Below are 15,681 nucleotides of genomic sequence, written 5' to 3'. Positions count from 1 at the left end.
TCCATTTATATTTAAATTAATTGGACTTAGCAATTTAAATTCTTTAAAACTTTAATAAAACATTTAAAAAAAAGAAAAAGTGATTAATAACTTTAATATAATTTTCAAATTATATTGGCAAAAATTAGTTTATTAGTTTATATAGAACAATATTTTCCAAATCTTTAATATTTTAAGTTATTTAATATTTGTTGTTGTGATTTAAATGCCGAATTCAACAAATGCTACATTGTATCTCCCACTTTTAGTTAATTTTACGGAAGTTTGTAAAATTCTTCACACGTCTACTCGCATTGCCTCGCTTCCCTTTTTTTCTCACCGCCCTTTATCGTCATCTTCGCAACGAATAAAGTGATAAAAACATAAAAAGAGAAGAATAATAACAAACGAAGGAATTTCATCATCGCAAGAAAAACACGACTTTCTTCTGTCTCGCTTTAGCGAAACGAAAAGAAGAAGCCCGGTAAATGGTTCAAAAATATTAAGAAATTCAATACGGAACGGCATTATTTTTAAGAAGAGAATAATCGGCAACGTTTTGGTTGATTTTTTTGGCATTAAATCGAAATTCATAGGAACATTAATTGTTAACGTGGCCTTTAAAATTCGGTCAACCGTGTGAGTAGACTACATTAAAATACAGAGAAAATACAAATTGTTTACTATGTGTGCCAAGCTTTTCCTCCCGACACCACCCTCTCCCCATCCCACTCCTACATTGATTTGCATTTTGCACAGAGAAATGGTTGGGCCCTAAATTTCTGGCTCTGGAAGTTATTGAAACTGTTTTTTTTTTGGCCACCTAGCTCACGTGCCTACCACACACATAAATACCTTAAGAAATTCCAAGGTTTATACGCTTCTTGTCACTAATCAATCACGGGGCATTTTCTTTTTTAAATTTTTCCTAACACCTGAACACCTGAAAACTAAGCCAATTTCGGACGAAAAGTTGCAAAAACAGGGCTACAAAAATAACACGAGCAAATTGCGGTTACGGTTGTGAATTCACTCTAAATAACGCAATCTATTTTTATTTTCACGAACCACAAAAATTACACCACTCATCCTGTGGATAACCAAATTATATCTCCGAATTGCGTTGTATGAAACGGTAAGTGAAACAATCAGTATCCCAAAATCCGCCTCATTTTATCCCACATTCCCTTTAGGACTTGGGGTTTTGCCTAGTTCTGGGCTTGGTTGTTACTTTTTGGGTGTGTTCCTAATGGGTCTATAAAGACGTTCCGGCGATCCTCTGCGCGATAGGGGGAAAATAGCGTGCTTGGCATCTCCAACCCTTGTTTTTAGTTTAGTATCTCTTTCCACCCTTAGCAGCCACCCCAAAATGTGGAAACTGTGTCACAGGCTGTTGACGCTGGCGAAAGCCACGAAAACTAGGCAAAGGAAAATTCTGCACTAAGAAAAAATTGCAAAAGTTAATAGACAATAAAATAATATAATTATTACTATTTTTATTTTGAGATTACTTTTATTTTAAAAAGTTAAAAAAAAATGTTCTTGTGATATTGATATTGCATGGAAAATAATAAAGAATTATGCAATGCTTGCTTATAATAAATCTGGCGTTAAAAAATATAAATATAGACAAAATAAATTAGAAAAAATAATACAAACTAAAATACGCACACGCAAAAATGTTTCGAAAATTTAAATTTAAAAGACATTTATCCATATTTTTTTTGTTTATGTGACGGCTGCATTTTCCAACCCCTCTTTCGCACTCCTCTCTCTTTTTATTCTTCTCTCCTTACATTTTCCTATTTTCTCCTTACATTTTCCTCTCTTATAACGCATCCTTTGCCGGTCAAAGCTTTCCCTCTGAAAATAAGCTTTGATGAGAAAGTAACAAAATGATTAGAGTAAACAAACAGTGAGCTATGAACTGTGAACACTTTTTACGATTCTTCCGAGATTTTGTTTGCCCCGCAGCGCGTTGACAAATCAATGCGAAGGTCCTAAATTATTAAGCGTTTCCCTGGCAACTCTGGCCTTTCCTAGGGTCCTCACGCGTGGTCAAAACAATTGGCCCGGGGTTCAAATACCCTTAAGCCAAACGAGGGTAAACAGAGGCCGACCAAACTGACTGGCGAGTATATTTGCAGGCCAATTAAAGGGAGATAAGGAATGGAACCCTCGGTAAAAATCAATAAGCAGGGGGCAGGAACTTTCCTTGGGCGGGATGCGTAAGGCTTTCGGCTGCCTAGACCCCATTTTCACACAGCTAAAATCGATGGGTTCTCGGGACCAGTGCCAATCGATAAACGAGTTTTCGAACGGGCCAAAGTCGAAAGGCCCCAAACTCTCCGACTGGTCGTCGTTGTCTGTGAGTTGTGTAAAATTGTTTTACTGCTGTTTCTCCTGTTGTTTGAGGTGAACTTTGTCTCGCACAAAAGTTAAACACGTAACGGCCCCTTTCCCTTTTGACCTCTGACGTGGTCTCAGTTGCGTGTTGATGGAACTTTGGGTCAACCTGCGTATGCTTAATGACATTAGCTGCAAATCTAACATACGCCCTGTCTGCGCTCGTTTGCTATTTCCTTTCGTATTTCTAAATATAGCTCAGCCTTGACACTTTGAAATGGCAAACAAGACGAAGTTCAGTCATTGTCGATATCGCTGCTATAGGGTAATAGATTAATCGGGCTAAATAAAAATGCAATTTAATTTGAGGCTCTCTATGCATTAGACTGATTAGAGCTTTATTGTCGGCAGCTGTGCACCAAAAAAAAATGGTTGTTCCCAGTATCAAAAAAGACCATGCTAACTTTATTTTATAATCAAAACAAAGGCAATATATAACTAAAATTCTTTAACAATGGATTTATTTCAATATCAACTGTAAAATAGTCCACAAATCAATTAAAAATAATATACTTTAAATAACGTAATTAGCTCTCAGAACCTTAATTTATGATTTACGGTTTGTTTTGAGTGCCACAGATCCTAAACAACGCCTTATCAATTTGAATGTGTGTAGAGCTAAGAATATTTACTGAAATGACTTCATCATTTGACGGTGCTTCCAACTGTTGGAGGTGTCGTCATTTGACATATTTTATTGACCCATTAAGGGAGCAAGCAAGATAGCCTGTTGCTGTCTAATTCTTAGCTTATATGACCAAGTGCCAAGATCCATATCGAGTCATAATACCCATTCATTAATAGCAATTAAAAGCGATAAATGCAAAGACAGTGATAAGATAAGGTGACTCAAGTGTGAGTACACTGTCTCACCCATTTTTTGGAATGCTCCATCTGTTTTTGGCGACCTTCAGACCTGTGGTTTGCTTTATACCGATCGTTGGCTTACGAACCGATTGGAACAGATCGGCATGGATTGGATTACCCAATCTCTATTTTTAGCTCTGTCGTGGTAACGGAAATCATTTTCAATATTTATTCGCATTTGAATGTGATTAGCAATGCGCACCTTGTGTGCATTTCAAAATGTTTGCACATGGAATACCTTGCGAAGAGTACTTATACCTAAAAAAAAGTCTATAAAGAATATCTAACAGGTGACGCAATTTCTTGAGGCTTTCTCCTCGGAAGGCGGGGGCATTCAACTTGCAACCTCTGACCCCTTGGAGGTGGCAATTAAAACGGAAGTACTGGCAACCTGTTGCCGTTGCCCAAGCTCATTAAATTCGAGCTTGGGAAGCGGGCCGTCCGAAGTCGGTTGGCCAATAGTTTGCATGTGCCGCAAAGGTTGGCATTAATTAGCCAGGCCCAGCGGCTCTGCTGGGAATATAAACTATTACCACATACATTCTGCAGAACTTTTTAGTTACACGGGGAAAAATGCTTTATATGCAGGCTTAGTTTTTATTAAAAGCTCTTATAAACTATAATTATGTCTTAAAAAATATTTGATTTAAAAAAATAATAATTGATTATGATAATTTAACCTAACTAATTTTTGTTTACTATTTCAAAATGAGTGATGATGTTATGGCTATCACATGATGAAATTTAATCATCTTGAACATTGCTATATAATATTATCATTCATATCTTAATGACAATATAGAGCTAAAGAATTGAGTTTATTTCATACAAAACTAGTAACATTTATAAACAAACTTTTTTTTTCCGAAAAATTTTGAACATAATTCGGCCAATTTGTTTTGATAAAGGGGAATTAGATTTTAAACTGTCTAGTTTTTTATAATATTTTATTTATATTTTAGTTTGTACATTTCGTAATTAATTAATATACATTACATTTTTTGTTTAAGATCAGGAGATCATTATTATAGATGTTTTGTTAAAAAAATTGTGTTTCTTATATGATCCAATTTAAGTATTTTTAAGAATGTATGTAGGGTTATCAATTAAAAATAATGATATTAATCTTGAATAATCTCTATTTTTCTGTAGCCTCTGTCATGCTAATTACATGGTAATTTTTAATTCTTGGCATTCGAGGAGTTTTTCCTGAAGATGGGGACACTTTTCCCACACGCCCGTTAGATCGCAGATCACTGTCAATCAGGGGCGATGGGAACATGTGTACTAAGGCTGCTGCCTTTCAAAAGAGGCGTGGCAGACGGCATTTTCCCAAACGATTCGTACACTTGCCAATGGTTAAAAATACCCGCGAGTACTTGTTGCTCTCGTAATCGCCCTCTCACTTGCCCCTCCCCCCATTTTCGCGCCCCTCCGCATCGCCCTTTGTGCCCACTTAATGGCGAGGGGTCAATAGACGAGCCAGTGGCTGAGAATGCTCGAAAAGTGTTTTGTACTCGCTTGGAGAGTGGAAAAGCAGAAAAGGCAAGCGGGAAATCAGTGGCGCAGAAAGGCGAAGACTGCGACGGGCACAGAGAACGAAATTTTGATTAAATAGATTGTGATTGTTAATTAGGAAATTGAGACGTGCTCTGAATTGTGTATTTTCCAATTAAACCTGATAGGATCGGCAAGATGATCAAAAAAGTACACATTATAAGTACTGATCCTATATAAGCTGGAAGACATGATAATAATTTTTTCCAGTGCCTATATGGCGTGCGTGCAGATAGCAAAAAAGCAAAAATAACAGAGCTCCAATTGATATAAAACAGATAATCGGCAGCATAATAGCGCTTTTGTTATTGTTTTTCTATTGCCGAAAATGCGCAAAGCGTTTTCGCGAAAATTCAGCAATGAATGGGGCGAGGGCACTTACCGCACAATGTTCAAATATTAACTGCAACAAGTGCCAAGGGGATTGAAACGAAAACAATTTCTATTTTCCCCCGGCCGTATTGTTGAATGCCAATTCTCTCGACTAGTTTCTAATAAATCTGTGAAACATAAGCATCAAAAGCGAAAAAAAAACAAACAACGAAAGATCTAAAAATAAAAGCAGAACAAACATATTATAAACAATGAGATGAAGTCGTAAAAAGTGTGTGGCTCCTCTGCAGTCAGCCTTACGTCATTTCTTTTCCTTCTTTATCGTGACCCCAAAAACTATGACGTCAATGGTGTAGGCCAGAAAAATGCCAGAAGAATAAAATAGTTGGAGTCACGAACAAAATGGAAAACAAGTGTTCACATCTCTGACACGAACTGCAGACGCCGGCGCAGTGTCTTCCGCTCGGATACATACTGTCGGATACAGATACTTTAGCATCTGAGAACATCTCTCGCCTCGGAGAGCCCAGATCCCATAAGATACCATCCGATTCGGTCCGATTCGAGTACGAGCAGTTCATTTCAGTTGAGTTCTGTTTCTGTTCGGTTCGGTTTAGTTCCGTTTTCTAAGATTTCGATTTTTATTTCAATTATTTATTTATACTAAAAAATATTTAAAATAATATAAACAAGTTAAACTTCAAATAGTTAAGCGAATATATTTTGTAAACTTCCTCTGGACTGTGTGCTTTTGTGAGTGGCCAGATTTTTCCAACGTTTCATATTTTCCCAAAAGAAAAGTTCTATAATTAGATAGCGATGAGAATGGGGAGCAACAGGGGGAGGCAGATCTTTCATGGCTGCCCCGATACACAAAATCCTCTCGCCTCATCCCATCTCGGAGATTCACTTGCCAAGTGAGAAACACCCAATAAAAGACTCTATTCCCGCAGAACGACAACGACGATGACGACGATCTGTGGGATTAACTCACCCTGGAACTAAACAATGGATCTAGCAGATCAAATCGATGACTATATCTGTTCGTTCGAGGGACTTGGTGACTTAACAATGGACTCACTGGCCATCTTCATTTTCCTGTGGGCCGTTTTGGCCCTCTTCTCCGTCTGGCTGATCAAGCTGCTCTACCACAAGTATCTCAACAAGGACAAAACGGCCAGTGCGGCCAACAGTCGTCAGACGAGTGTGGCCCCCACATCCGGATCGCCCTCATCCACCGCCGGCAAGACGGAGAAGCGTCTATCGGAGCCGCGTGATCTGCTGGCCACCAAGAGCAAGGTGGACGATTTATCCAAGCCCCTCACCGGCGGATCAGGAGGTCGTGGACGCTCGTCAGCCTCGCCCTTAAACGCTGCTGGTGCAGCCGCTGGCGGTCCACGTCGCCGGGTGGTTCGTCAGAGTTCCACTGGACCAGAGAACCGCAAGAAGCGCTATGTCCCACCGCCGTCCAATGTCGTGGGTCCAGAAACGGTAAGACTTTATAATATTAATGTTCTAATATAGGTCAGTTGGTTGGTAATATGCAACACAGAGCTATCAGTAAGCTCTGAAAAATAACTTCTTTAGAGTAAATTATATTCGTCATATCCTCCATATCCATATCTTTAAAAAAAATGTTTATGGTTTTAGCATTCAAAAGATTGTTTATTATACAATTAAATTAAAAATTTGTTTTCCCATTTTTATAATAGCATTTATTTAAGTATCATTTTTAGCTTGAATAGTAAATGTCTTAAGATTTTTAAATTGAATAACTTTAATATGAGATAATTAACGTATTCCATTAATTTTCACAATTTTAATAATATTATTGATTTATAATTAGAATAAAACAATTTACAAATTTACACATAAATTAAGTTAAAATATTTTTACAGTATTGAGTCAACTGTTCCAACTGATCTGAAAAGGTCTTCTTTGCTCTGAATTCTTTCTAACAATTGTAATCCTTTAGAGTTCCGTCACCTGGACCAGCCAGGTTTTCCGCTGGCTTTATAGCGACCTGGTCATCGTCAACGAGCTGCTCATGTCCTGGGTGATTGCCATCAACGACACGCTGCGCAAGTCCGTGGAGGAGGTGAGTCTTATTCAGAGGATGGTTAAATGACATCAGACAGCTCGCAGCATTGACATCATTCAGGCCCGGACTCTGATGTCATGGCTGAGCCTGACTTGGTCTTTATTGGCCGGGCATTAACCTTTGTTCTTGGCCCGCCACGACATTCAACTTGAAATCGATGTTCAGCTGCTTGGCTTCCAACTCTTTCTCATTCTCCAGCGGTCTGGCGAACTGGGAACTCGCTCAGCCGTAACTGATGTCGAAACGCGTTTTGTTTTCAGTTTGTTCTATACCGTGTAGACGTTGTGTTAAAGAGTTTATAGTGTTTATTGATATGTTTGTGACAGATTTTAGTGTTTGACCCTCATAAAACTAATGGAGGCTTGGATGTACATATATAGGATAATATTTTATTTACTTTGACAAATATTATATATTTTGAAGTGAAAAATAATTTATGAATACATACTACAAAATCAGAAATATAGTTTTCTTTAAATACATATGTATATATTTTGTTTTAAATTATTACCCGTAAAATCAGTCAAATTTTGTAGCTATTTAGTTTATTACAATCTAAAAAAAAGTGTTATTGGTATTTCATCTTGTTAGAGGGTACCCAACAATCGAAGCAAGCGACTTAAGCCTTGCTTGTTTTCCTCTGTTTCGTTTTTGTATCGCCTTTTACGTGATCGGAGCCAGTCCGTAGGCCAAGGTCAGAATTCTGTCGTTAGTCATTATCCCGTCTCTGAGTCGTAGCCCCAAAAACGCACGCTGCTGAATTACGTAATGCGCGAATAATAAATCCAGAGATGGAAAGGAGCACAGCTGGTCGGCTGGTCGGTCAACAAGTTAATATATATTCTTTCCCTTTGGCAGCATGGAGTGGCCGTGGAAGTGGTTCGAGTGCTGCCCGACAGTCCTGCCCCCGGATTAAATAATATATTCTGTAATTGCGATGAGAACAATCCCGCTGATATGGTGAGTTAAATCAATTCGTTATCGGTCAGAACTTTAATTACGGACAATTCCTATGCCATAGCTTATCACCTTTGACTGCGATGCCATGCCGGTGCTGCAGGTGAAGACCTTCCGCCAGAAGGCGGGCAAGGTGGAGACCTCCCACTACAAGGTCACCGTGTCTAGGTTCCGCGCCCGCATGTCCATTCCCATGAACTACAACACCCTCAAGGGTGAAATGCGAGTCGAGGGCTATCCCGATGTGAGTAAATGGTTTAACTTTGAAAGAAATAATAGCATATTAATTTAAAAGTTGTGAGAATTTGTAGAGACAAAGGCTTTCACTTTAGGTTCGTATTCACCTGTTCAAATATGTTCAATGTGGACGTCACCTTTTAATCATTCCTAATCCTTTGAATCAATAAATTTTTATGATTTTATTTCCAGTTATAAAAACATTGTAATGTAAAACTTTAATATTTATTATGGAAAATTTATTATAGTAAATAATATCATATTATTTAAATTTTATAGTATACTAAAATTGATAAATGCTAATTATTTGTACTTCTAAAAACTTAAATATTATGACTTGACAGCAGGGATTATTTATTAGATAAAGTAAATGAAGACCGGATTTATTTGTGACCTTTTAAATTTACTTTCTAAAAATTATAAAACGAAAACACATATAGGTTAAAGTACAGTGCTATTATTCTGACTGCAAACATAGACCTAGAACCAGCTCGAATAATCATGTTCCTACATTTTTTAAGGTTCGCATCGCGATGAACAGCGTGGGCGCCATCAAGGCGATGGACCAGGACGAACAGCAGTTGCAGACGGTGATCAGCGACATCCTGACGACGGCTCTGCGCGACACCGCCTATCCGGTGGACTTCTCCATCTACTCCACCTGCCCCAGGGCCGAGGTGGAGCCCCTGGACCTGCCCGTAATCTATCCCGTCCACTATGACTCGCTGGCGGTGAGCGTCGGGAGCAGTGAGAAGATGCCAGCTCCTGAATCCGTGGCTGTGTTATGTTTCTTGTTCTCCGTATTCCTGTGTCCTTGTACACTCGTCATCGCACACAGAACTCGATTTGAGACTCTCTGTACAGTGTTGTCACCCAAAAAACAAACAGACACTTCTCATTGCTCTCGTCCTCCTCAGTGTTTATGGAATTCGCCTTTTCTCTATCTCTCAGTTCAGAAATCTACATCACATTTCCCATGTTTTCGTTGAGAATTCGTTTTGTTTCTCCATTGATCCTTGAAAGTAAAAAGAACTCTCTTTTGCGCTCTCTCTTTTCAGGGCAACCAATACTTTCAATATTATTACAATTTCTAGTGTCTGTCACGCATTACAATAGTTCCTAATTAAAGGCGAATTTCATAAGACCCAAAATCGCGTCTTTTGATCACTCTCAGAACCCTTCTCCAGAACTCTCTATTTTCTGTGTCTCTCGCTGCACTCACTCATTGCATGTTGTCCTCCTACATCCCACACAGCACAACATGGAGCACCACATGGGCGGCGTGGGCTTGAGGGACTCCCAGCACATGGTTTCCGGCCGGCGCCTGCTGGTGAAGATCGTCAAGGGCGAGGGAATCAGGGACGCCCACGATCCCTATGTGGTCATCGAGATGGACGAGCCTGCCCAGAAGAACCAGACGGGCACCCAGCGCGGCATCAAACCCTACTGGGATGAGCACTTCCTCTTGTAAGTGATCTACATTATTGAAAACACAAGATTTGTAATAACATTTGGCCGCAAGTTGAAAAGTATTTAGATTCCACCAGTTCATGTGCTTTTATTGTTATTGTTTTTCGATGAGCAGACAAAAATTAAACTAGTCATGACTGATAGTGGCTTGAAAAAACTAACAAATAATGCAATCATAACTATTTATAGAACTAATCAGAGAGTGCAAATGGCTTTCAGCTCCATAACTAAAAGCCTATTTTCTTGTTCAACAGATAAAGTAATGATTTCTATTTTCTTACTCAATGTAGTGAACTCTCCCCCCAATCTGCCGAGATCCTGTTCGAGGTGTACGACCATCCGGTGATTGCCTCCGATCCGCCCAAGTTCCTGGGTCTTGGCCTGGTTGGAATCGATGAGCTGGCCGTGGGACCCGCCTCCACTCAGCTGCTGCAGTTGCAGCCACGCCCCTATGAGACTCAGCCCGTATCGGGGGCCATCACCGTGGACTTTGTGTTCATCGAGGGTGCCGAGATACCGGCGGGCACACGTCCCCAGCGCCTGAAGGAGGCTCTTCGTCTCAGCACGCCGGCCATCAACGAGCATATCCGGAATGGAGCGGATCTGGCGGATGCAGCCGTAAGAGCTCTGCAGGATGGAGCGCTCTCGAGCAGCGGAAGTGGCGGACAGCCCAGCAAGAGCACCTTGATCATCCACAGCGTGCAGCGAGTGAGTTTTTTTTTTTGTCAAATTAGCCACAATTGTCGGGAGAAACAATTATAATATACATTCTCGGTGGTCGTAGAAATCTCTTCTAAGCTTTCTGGAAAAGCCCAGATTCATTCCTATTTTTATTTTGAAATAATGTTTCTTTTCTACAACCGTGGTCTCATTGGCTATTGAGGTTCCATACATTTCGTATCCTCTTGTTTCCCCTTCTATCCATTTTAAATTTATTTTTTTTCTCTTTTCCTTTATTTCATTTCATTCCCGTCTCTGATCCCGCCCAGAACTCGAGCAGCCCGAATGCATTTAAGGTAAACTCCCTAAAACCTGGTCATCTTCAATCGTTATTTTGAGTTATTTGAGTTACTGCGTCTCTAATCCCGCCCTCATGATGGTTTAAGAATCATGTAGGCTAACTAGTATTTAAGCCAAGCTAATATCCAAATGTTTCTCGTTCTGTTCGCTCTGCCTAACTCCCCAAATGCGCTTCTTTAACCAAATCCTCGAACCGATCAGGTCGAGGTGAACAAAGAGGGTCACATCGAGGTGACCGAAACGGCGACGGAATTGGACCAGGCAGTGGCTCAGGCCTTCGAGCGGGCAGCCAACGAGGCCAAGGGTGAGCTTGAGCTGGAGCAGGCTAAAGAGGAGAAGGCCAGCCAGTTGGGCGAGACCCTCAACGATTCAGGTAACGGCACCGTCAACGAGGAAAGCACCGCGGAGGTAAGTACACTGAGTTCAAGGAGTTGTTCGGCATGGCATGCGTTTTGGTTAGGAGCTGGAGAAGAACCCATATTAATACCTCTCGAATCAATTGCAGTTTGGCCAACCCAATGCAGCCTCATCGCCCAATGGCAGTGGTTATCACAACAACTACAGCCTCAATGGCAATGGCAACACCAATGGAGCCGGATCGGGCGGATATAATAGTCTGCCTCGGAATGGAGGAGCCCAGCAGCTGGCACAGCACTCCGGATTAATAGAGGGTCATGACGTGATCGACGACCGCGGGCGCAGCAAAAAACGTAATTTCTTTGGCACCCTGAAGAAGCGGCTCAGCCGCTCCAAGACACGAACCCTCTCGGCCGATCAGCCCAATAATAACAGTCATAAGTCACTATCAGCCACCAACTCGAATACAGCAACAGCCACCGGACTCCCTCGAACAGCCACCGGAACCCTCAATGGTGATTCTTCCCGTTCATTATCTGTCGATCGTGCCACTCTGTCCAAAAGCAATTCACTTGGTAATTACCACCCAGTCACAATCCTCCGCCAGTGTCCACGTTTTAACTATTTGAGCCCGGCTTAACGCACATTTTTTGGACTACTCCCGCATTCCGTTAATAACTCTGCAATGGAACATTCATCACATTTAAAATCTCATTCGAGATCACGGCATTTCAACTGTTTATCCCACTTACTAATTGCTTTTTTCTTTTTTTCTTTCAATTTTATTAATAATTTTAATAAGTTAAGAAACGTATGATCTAAAATAATAATGTAGACTTATGAGAAAAAACCATTAATCCAAATATTATCCTAGTATTTTGGATTTAAAAAACATTCTTTTAAAAACAACCTTTTTATTATGTTTGTAGTTTTAACTTTAGCTTTCAAAATTTGGCTTTCAAAATATATTTTAGAAGCAGGACTATAATTTAATCAAATCATTACGTTCCATTAACCATATCTTATGAATAATTTTAATATTGTGAAAATTGCTTTTTCCCTATACTTTTAAGTATTCCAGCTTGGCCTTTAGTGTTATGTAATCCTTTCTGTATCTGTATCTATATCTGTTGTCTGTTTTATCTTCTCTCCCTTAATACTTTCCCTATCAACTGCTAACTGAACTGTGATCCACAACACGAATCTGTATGTATTCCATGGTTCCCACACACGCACACCAAACACTTATTCCAACCAAAAACACAAACACGGTTGAACATTTTGAAATAATTTGTAAATATTTGGCTTTATTTTGGTTTTTGGTTTTTGGTATTTTACTTTTGGATCTTCTGACCATCGGTTCGCAAATGGCCCATTTATAAATCATTTATTCGACATGATTTTAATTATTTCTCATACTATTTCCGTATTCTTTTCTTTTATTTACTTCCATATATGCAAAATATGATTTGATGGGTCTTAACGGGTGCTTGGTTTGGGTGCCACAATTGCCACTCTCAACTTGCCATATAAAAACACACACTAAAAATAAAAAACGCAGGACCCCGCATGGGCATTGGTCACTCCATCACCGACCACTCACGTCGCTCCTCAATTTCAGAATCCTCGGCCATCTCAGGCTTTTCATCGGCTAGCAATAAAACCTATGTGCACGAGGCCTCCACCTTGGTGCTGGAGACCATTGAGAATGGCGTGAAGCGGTGAGTTATGATCACACAAAGGAATTCTTGCACTCCCAAATGACCTAGTTGTTATGATTCCTTTTAGCCACTTTATTGTGCCTTTGGCCATCGCCCAGAGACCGCGCTGGCGTCGCAAGGGCACTAAGCTGCACATCTACAACGATCACACCTTCATTGCCAAGCATTTGAGCGGGTAAGTTATAGATTTGTCGAATCTTAATGTTTCTGTGCTACAAAGTAATAGTTAAATAAGTTACCTTTAACTTTATTACCTCCTGAAAAATATAGAAAGCTATAATTCGACTTCTATAATTGTAACAACACGTTTACTTCAAAAAATCAGATTATTTATTTTTGCAAAAATACATCTTATTTTATATTATAATTACATTGTAAATATAAAACTTTAAAAGGGCATTCGTTTTCAATGGTATATTAAGTAAGGAAATGTAGAACTTCTGGAGTTATGTAGTCTTAAACTGCTGATAATGTGCCAAAAAAAAAGTGCCAAAGCCATAAGTAAAATCCACATTTTAATTGTTGAAACACTAAAAAAATATTGTACTTTACTTTTTATATCATTTAAATAAATTAAAAACAAAAGAGTTTCTAAATAACAAAATTGTTTGTTATCAGAACTTTAGCAATCAACAAGGATTTTATTGATGACTTTAATGCTTGCCTGTAAAACAAAGGCGATTTAAGGGCTATTTTAATCTCTTAAAGGCAAATTTAAATTCTTAAATAACTCAACATTTTCGGGGTCATTCCAGAAGCGGTCTTCAGTGCTCCATCTGCATGAAGTCCATCCCCCGGAGGCCCGGGAAACAGGGCTACGAGTGCCGCGACTGCCAGCTGATCTGTCACAAGCAGTGCCACATACGGGCGCCCCAAGCTTGTCCCAATCCCACGGTGCTCTCCATGGAACTGTAAGTGCATGTTCATGCCCGCCAGCTTTGGATACCATCTTCCCAATTCTGTTTTTTGAGGGAGCTGCAATCCAACTTAGCCAATACCCAATACTAATTTATTAATTTCGTTTAATTTTTCTCTTTCCACACACACAACACACACAAAAACGCACCCACACACACACCCGAACAGAACGTCATTTCCGGTACTCACAGAGAGAGATCTGAACCTAGTTAACTAAATCCTTATTTTGTGTCCAACCCAACTATCTGAATATTTATTCTTTTGTAAAAGTCTTGAGTCCGCCAAATGCAGTTTGATATTTACCAAGAGCAATTTTTGATTTACTTATTCCTCTAAATTGGCGTCGGAAGTGAAAATTGTACTTTGTTTTTTGGCTTTCGCTAGCATCCAAGATAATCGCACTTTCACCTCGCTTGGCCACGCTGTTTCATTTCGTGCATATTTTTTCTGGGCACTAATTTGAGATCTTTTCTCATCGCACCCCTCACCAAATACAAAAATCACCGACCAAACAACACCCACCACATGGACACAGGATGGCCACTGAGGAGTAGAAATGTTGCCGAACATCCCAGCATCTTTAGCCAGTAAAATACCATTCTTAAATGCCCCCAAGCGATGTGCGGGTCACTCTGACGCCAAATATTTTTAAAGAACACACACAATCCTCCTTCGATTTGATAAAAAAAACCAGGGTTCTAGATTCGTTCAGCTGAAGTTTTAAGAGGTTCGAGCGGGGTAAGCTGCCACCGCAATCGCATGAAGTTTCTTGTTCTGCTCCACTGTGTTGTGTACTAAATTAACACCCTCTTTCAATTTTGATCACAATTCGATCGATACTAATGAAATTTCTCTTAAAGGTTCAGTTTATTCGTTAATATTCGGCCTGAAACTATTTGAAGCTTGTTTGTTATTGTTGTTTTTAATGGAACACCTTCTTCAACAGATCTAATTATTTTTTTAACTTATTTTCACAGAACCAAACTTAATTCGGCTGCGGCAGACCGCAGTATACGGAAGCTGTGAAGGGGGAATCCCCGAGAATCCCATCGGATCCATCCAGCCCCTAACCGAGAAACCTTAATCGAAATAATACCCTAGTTACATTAGACGGAGGAGCTGTGTGAACAATCTTCTTCTGCTATGGAAATCCTCGATATATTACGTTATTTATTTATACACTCACGCGAACACAATACACATGTGCAATAAGTTCTTTGGATTCGTCTTTAACCCATTTCTCCGTGTCAACGTGCTCGAGCCCTTTGATATTTTGTATTTTTTACAAACACGAATAATAATTGTACAAAATAAAAGTGAAAAGAAAACCCTAGTTCTTTTTAAACCAAATAAAGGGTGAAGGGTGTACACCATAGCTTTGAGCACAAACACTAAAGGCTAAGAAACAAATTAAGGTGCAAAAGGTATAAATTTATAAATATTAAAATTGGGAAGAATTAGCACAAACATAAAGTTCAATGAGAATAAAAACTTAGAATTTGCATCAAATTTTATGTCTGTTGACATAAGCATGTCCGTCTGTCCGTCTGTTCGTTTCTACGCGAACTAGTCTCTCAATTTTAAAGATATCGAATTGAAACTTTTCACACACCCTTCTTTCCCTTGAATGCAGTAAATAAGTCGGAACGGCCGGGATCAGCCGACTATTTCCTATAGCCGCTATATAACTGATTGATCGGAAGTGCCATAACTTTGGTTTTTAAAGTTATGAAGTGGGGATTTTTTATGAGTATTAAA

The 15,681-nt window shown here is 39.6% G+C and overlaps 1 protein-coding gene across 26 annotated transcripts; it reads left to right on the top strand.

Moving 5' to 3' along the window:
• Positions 1-193: 193 nt before the first annotated feature.
• LOC108051827 lies at positions 194-15,256 on the top strand. 26 transcript variants are annotated; one of them, XR_006417265.1, is made up of 17 exons: positions 5,726-5,895; positions 6,096-6,633; positions 7,118-7,240; positions 8,102-8,203; positions 8,265-8,444; positions 8,959-9,168; positions 9,693-9,904; positions 10,198-10,615; positions 10,897-10,923; positions 11,129-11,335; positions 11,433-11,859; positions 12,846-13,005; positions 13,073-13,180; positions 13,761-13,916; positions 14,092-14,104; positions 14,459-14,661; positions 14,901-15,256. XR_006417265.1 is itself a non-coding variant. In XM_044456548.1 (15 exons), the coding sequence occupies exons 2-15, from the start codon at positions 6,151-6,153 to the stop codon at positions 14,947-14,949; spliced, it is 2,607 nt and encodes an 868-aa protein (XP_044312483.1). In that variant the 5' UTR covers positions 5,726-5,895; positions 6,096-6,150; the 3' UTR covers positions 14,950-15,256. The 26 variants fall into 26 exon arrangements, 6 of the variants coding, with proteins under 6 accessions (XP_044312484.1, XP_044312483.1, XP_044312481.1 ...); XR_006417313.1 differs by lacking the exon at positions 5,726-5,895 and adding an exon at positions 194-463 and having other exon boundaries at positions 6,164-6,633; positions 14,092-14,661; XR_006417307.1 differs by lacking the exon at positions 5,726-5,895 and adding an exon at positions 194-618 and having other exon boundaries at positions 6,164-6,633; positions 14,092-14,661.
• The last annotated feature ends 425 nt before the right edge of the window (positions 15,257-15,681 follow it).

The sequence above is a fragment of the Drosophila rhopaloa genome, unplaced genomic scaffold (assembly GCF_018152115.1).
Source record: "Drosophila rhopaloa isolate 14029-0021.01 unplaced genomic scaffold, ASM1815211v1 contig_115, whole genome shotgun sequence".
Classification (NCBI taxonomy): Eukaryota; Metazoa; Arthropoda; class Insecta; order Diptera; family Drosophilidae; genus Drosophila; species Drosophila rhopaloa.
This window is presented reverse-complemented; position numbering and strand designations above follow the sequence as displayed.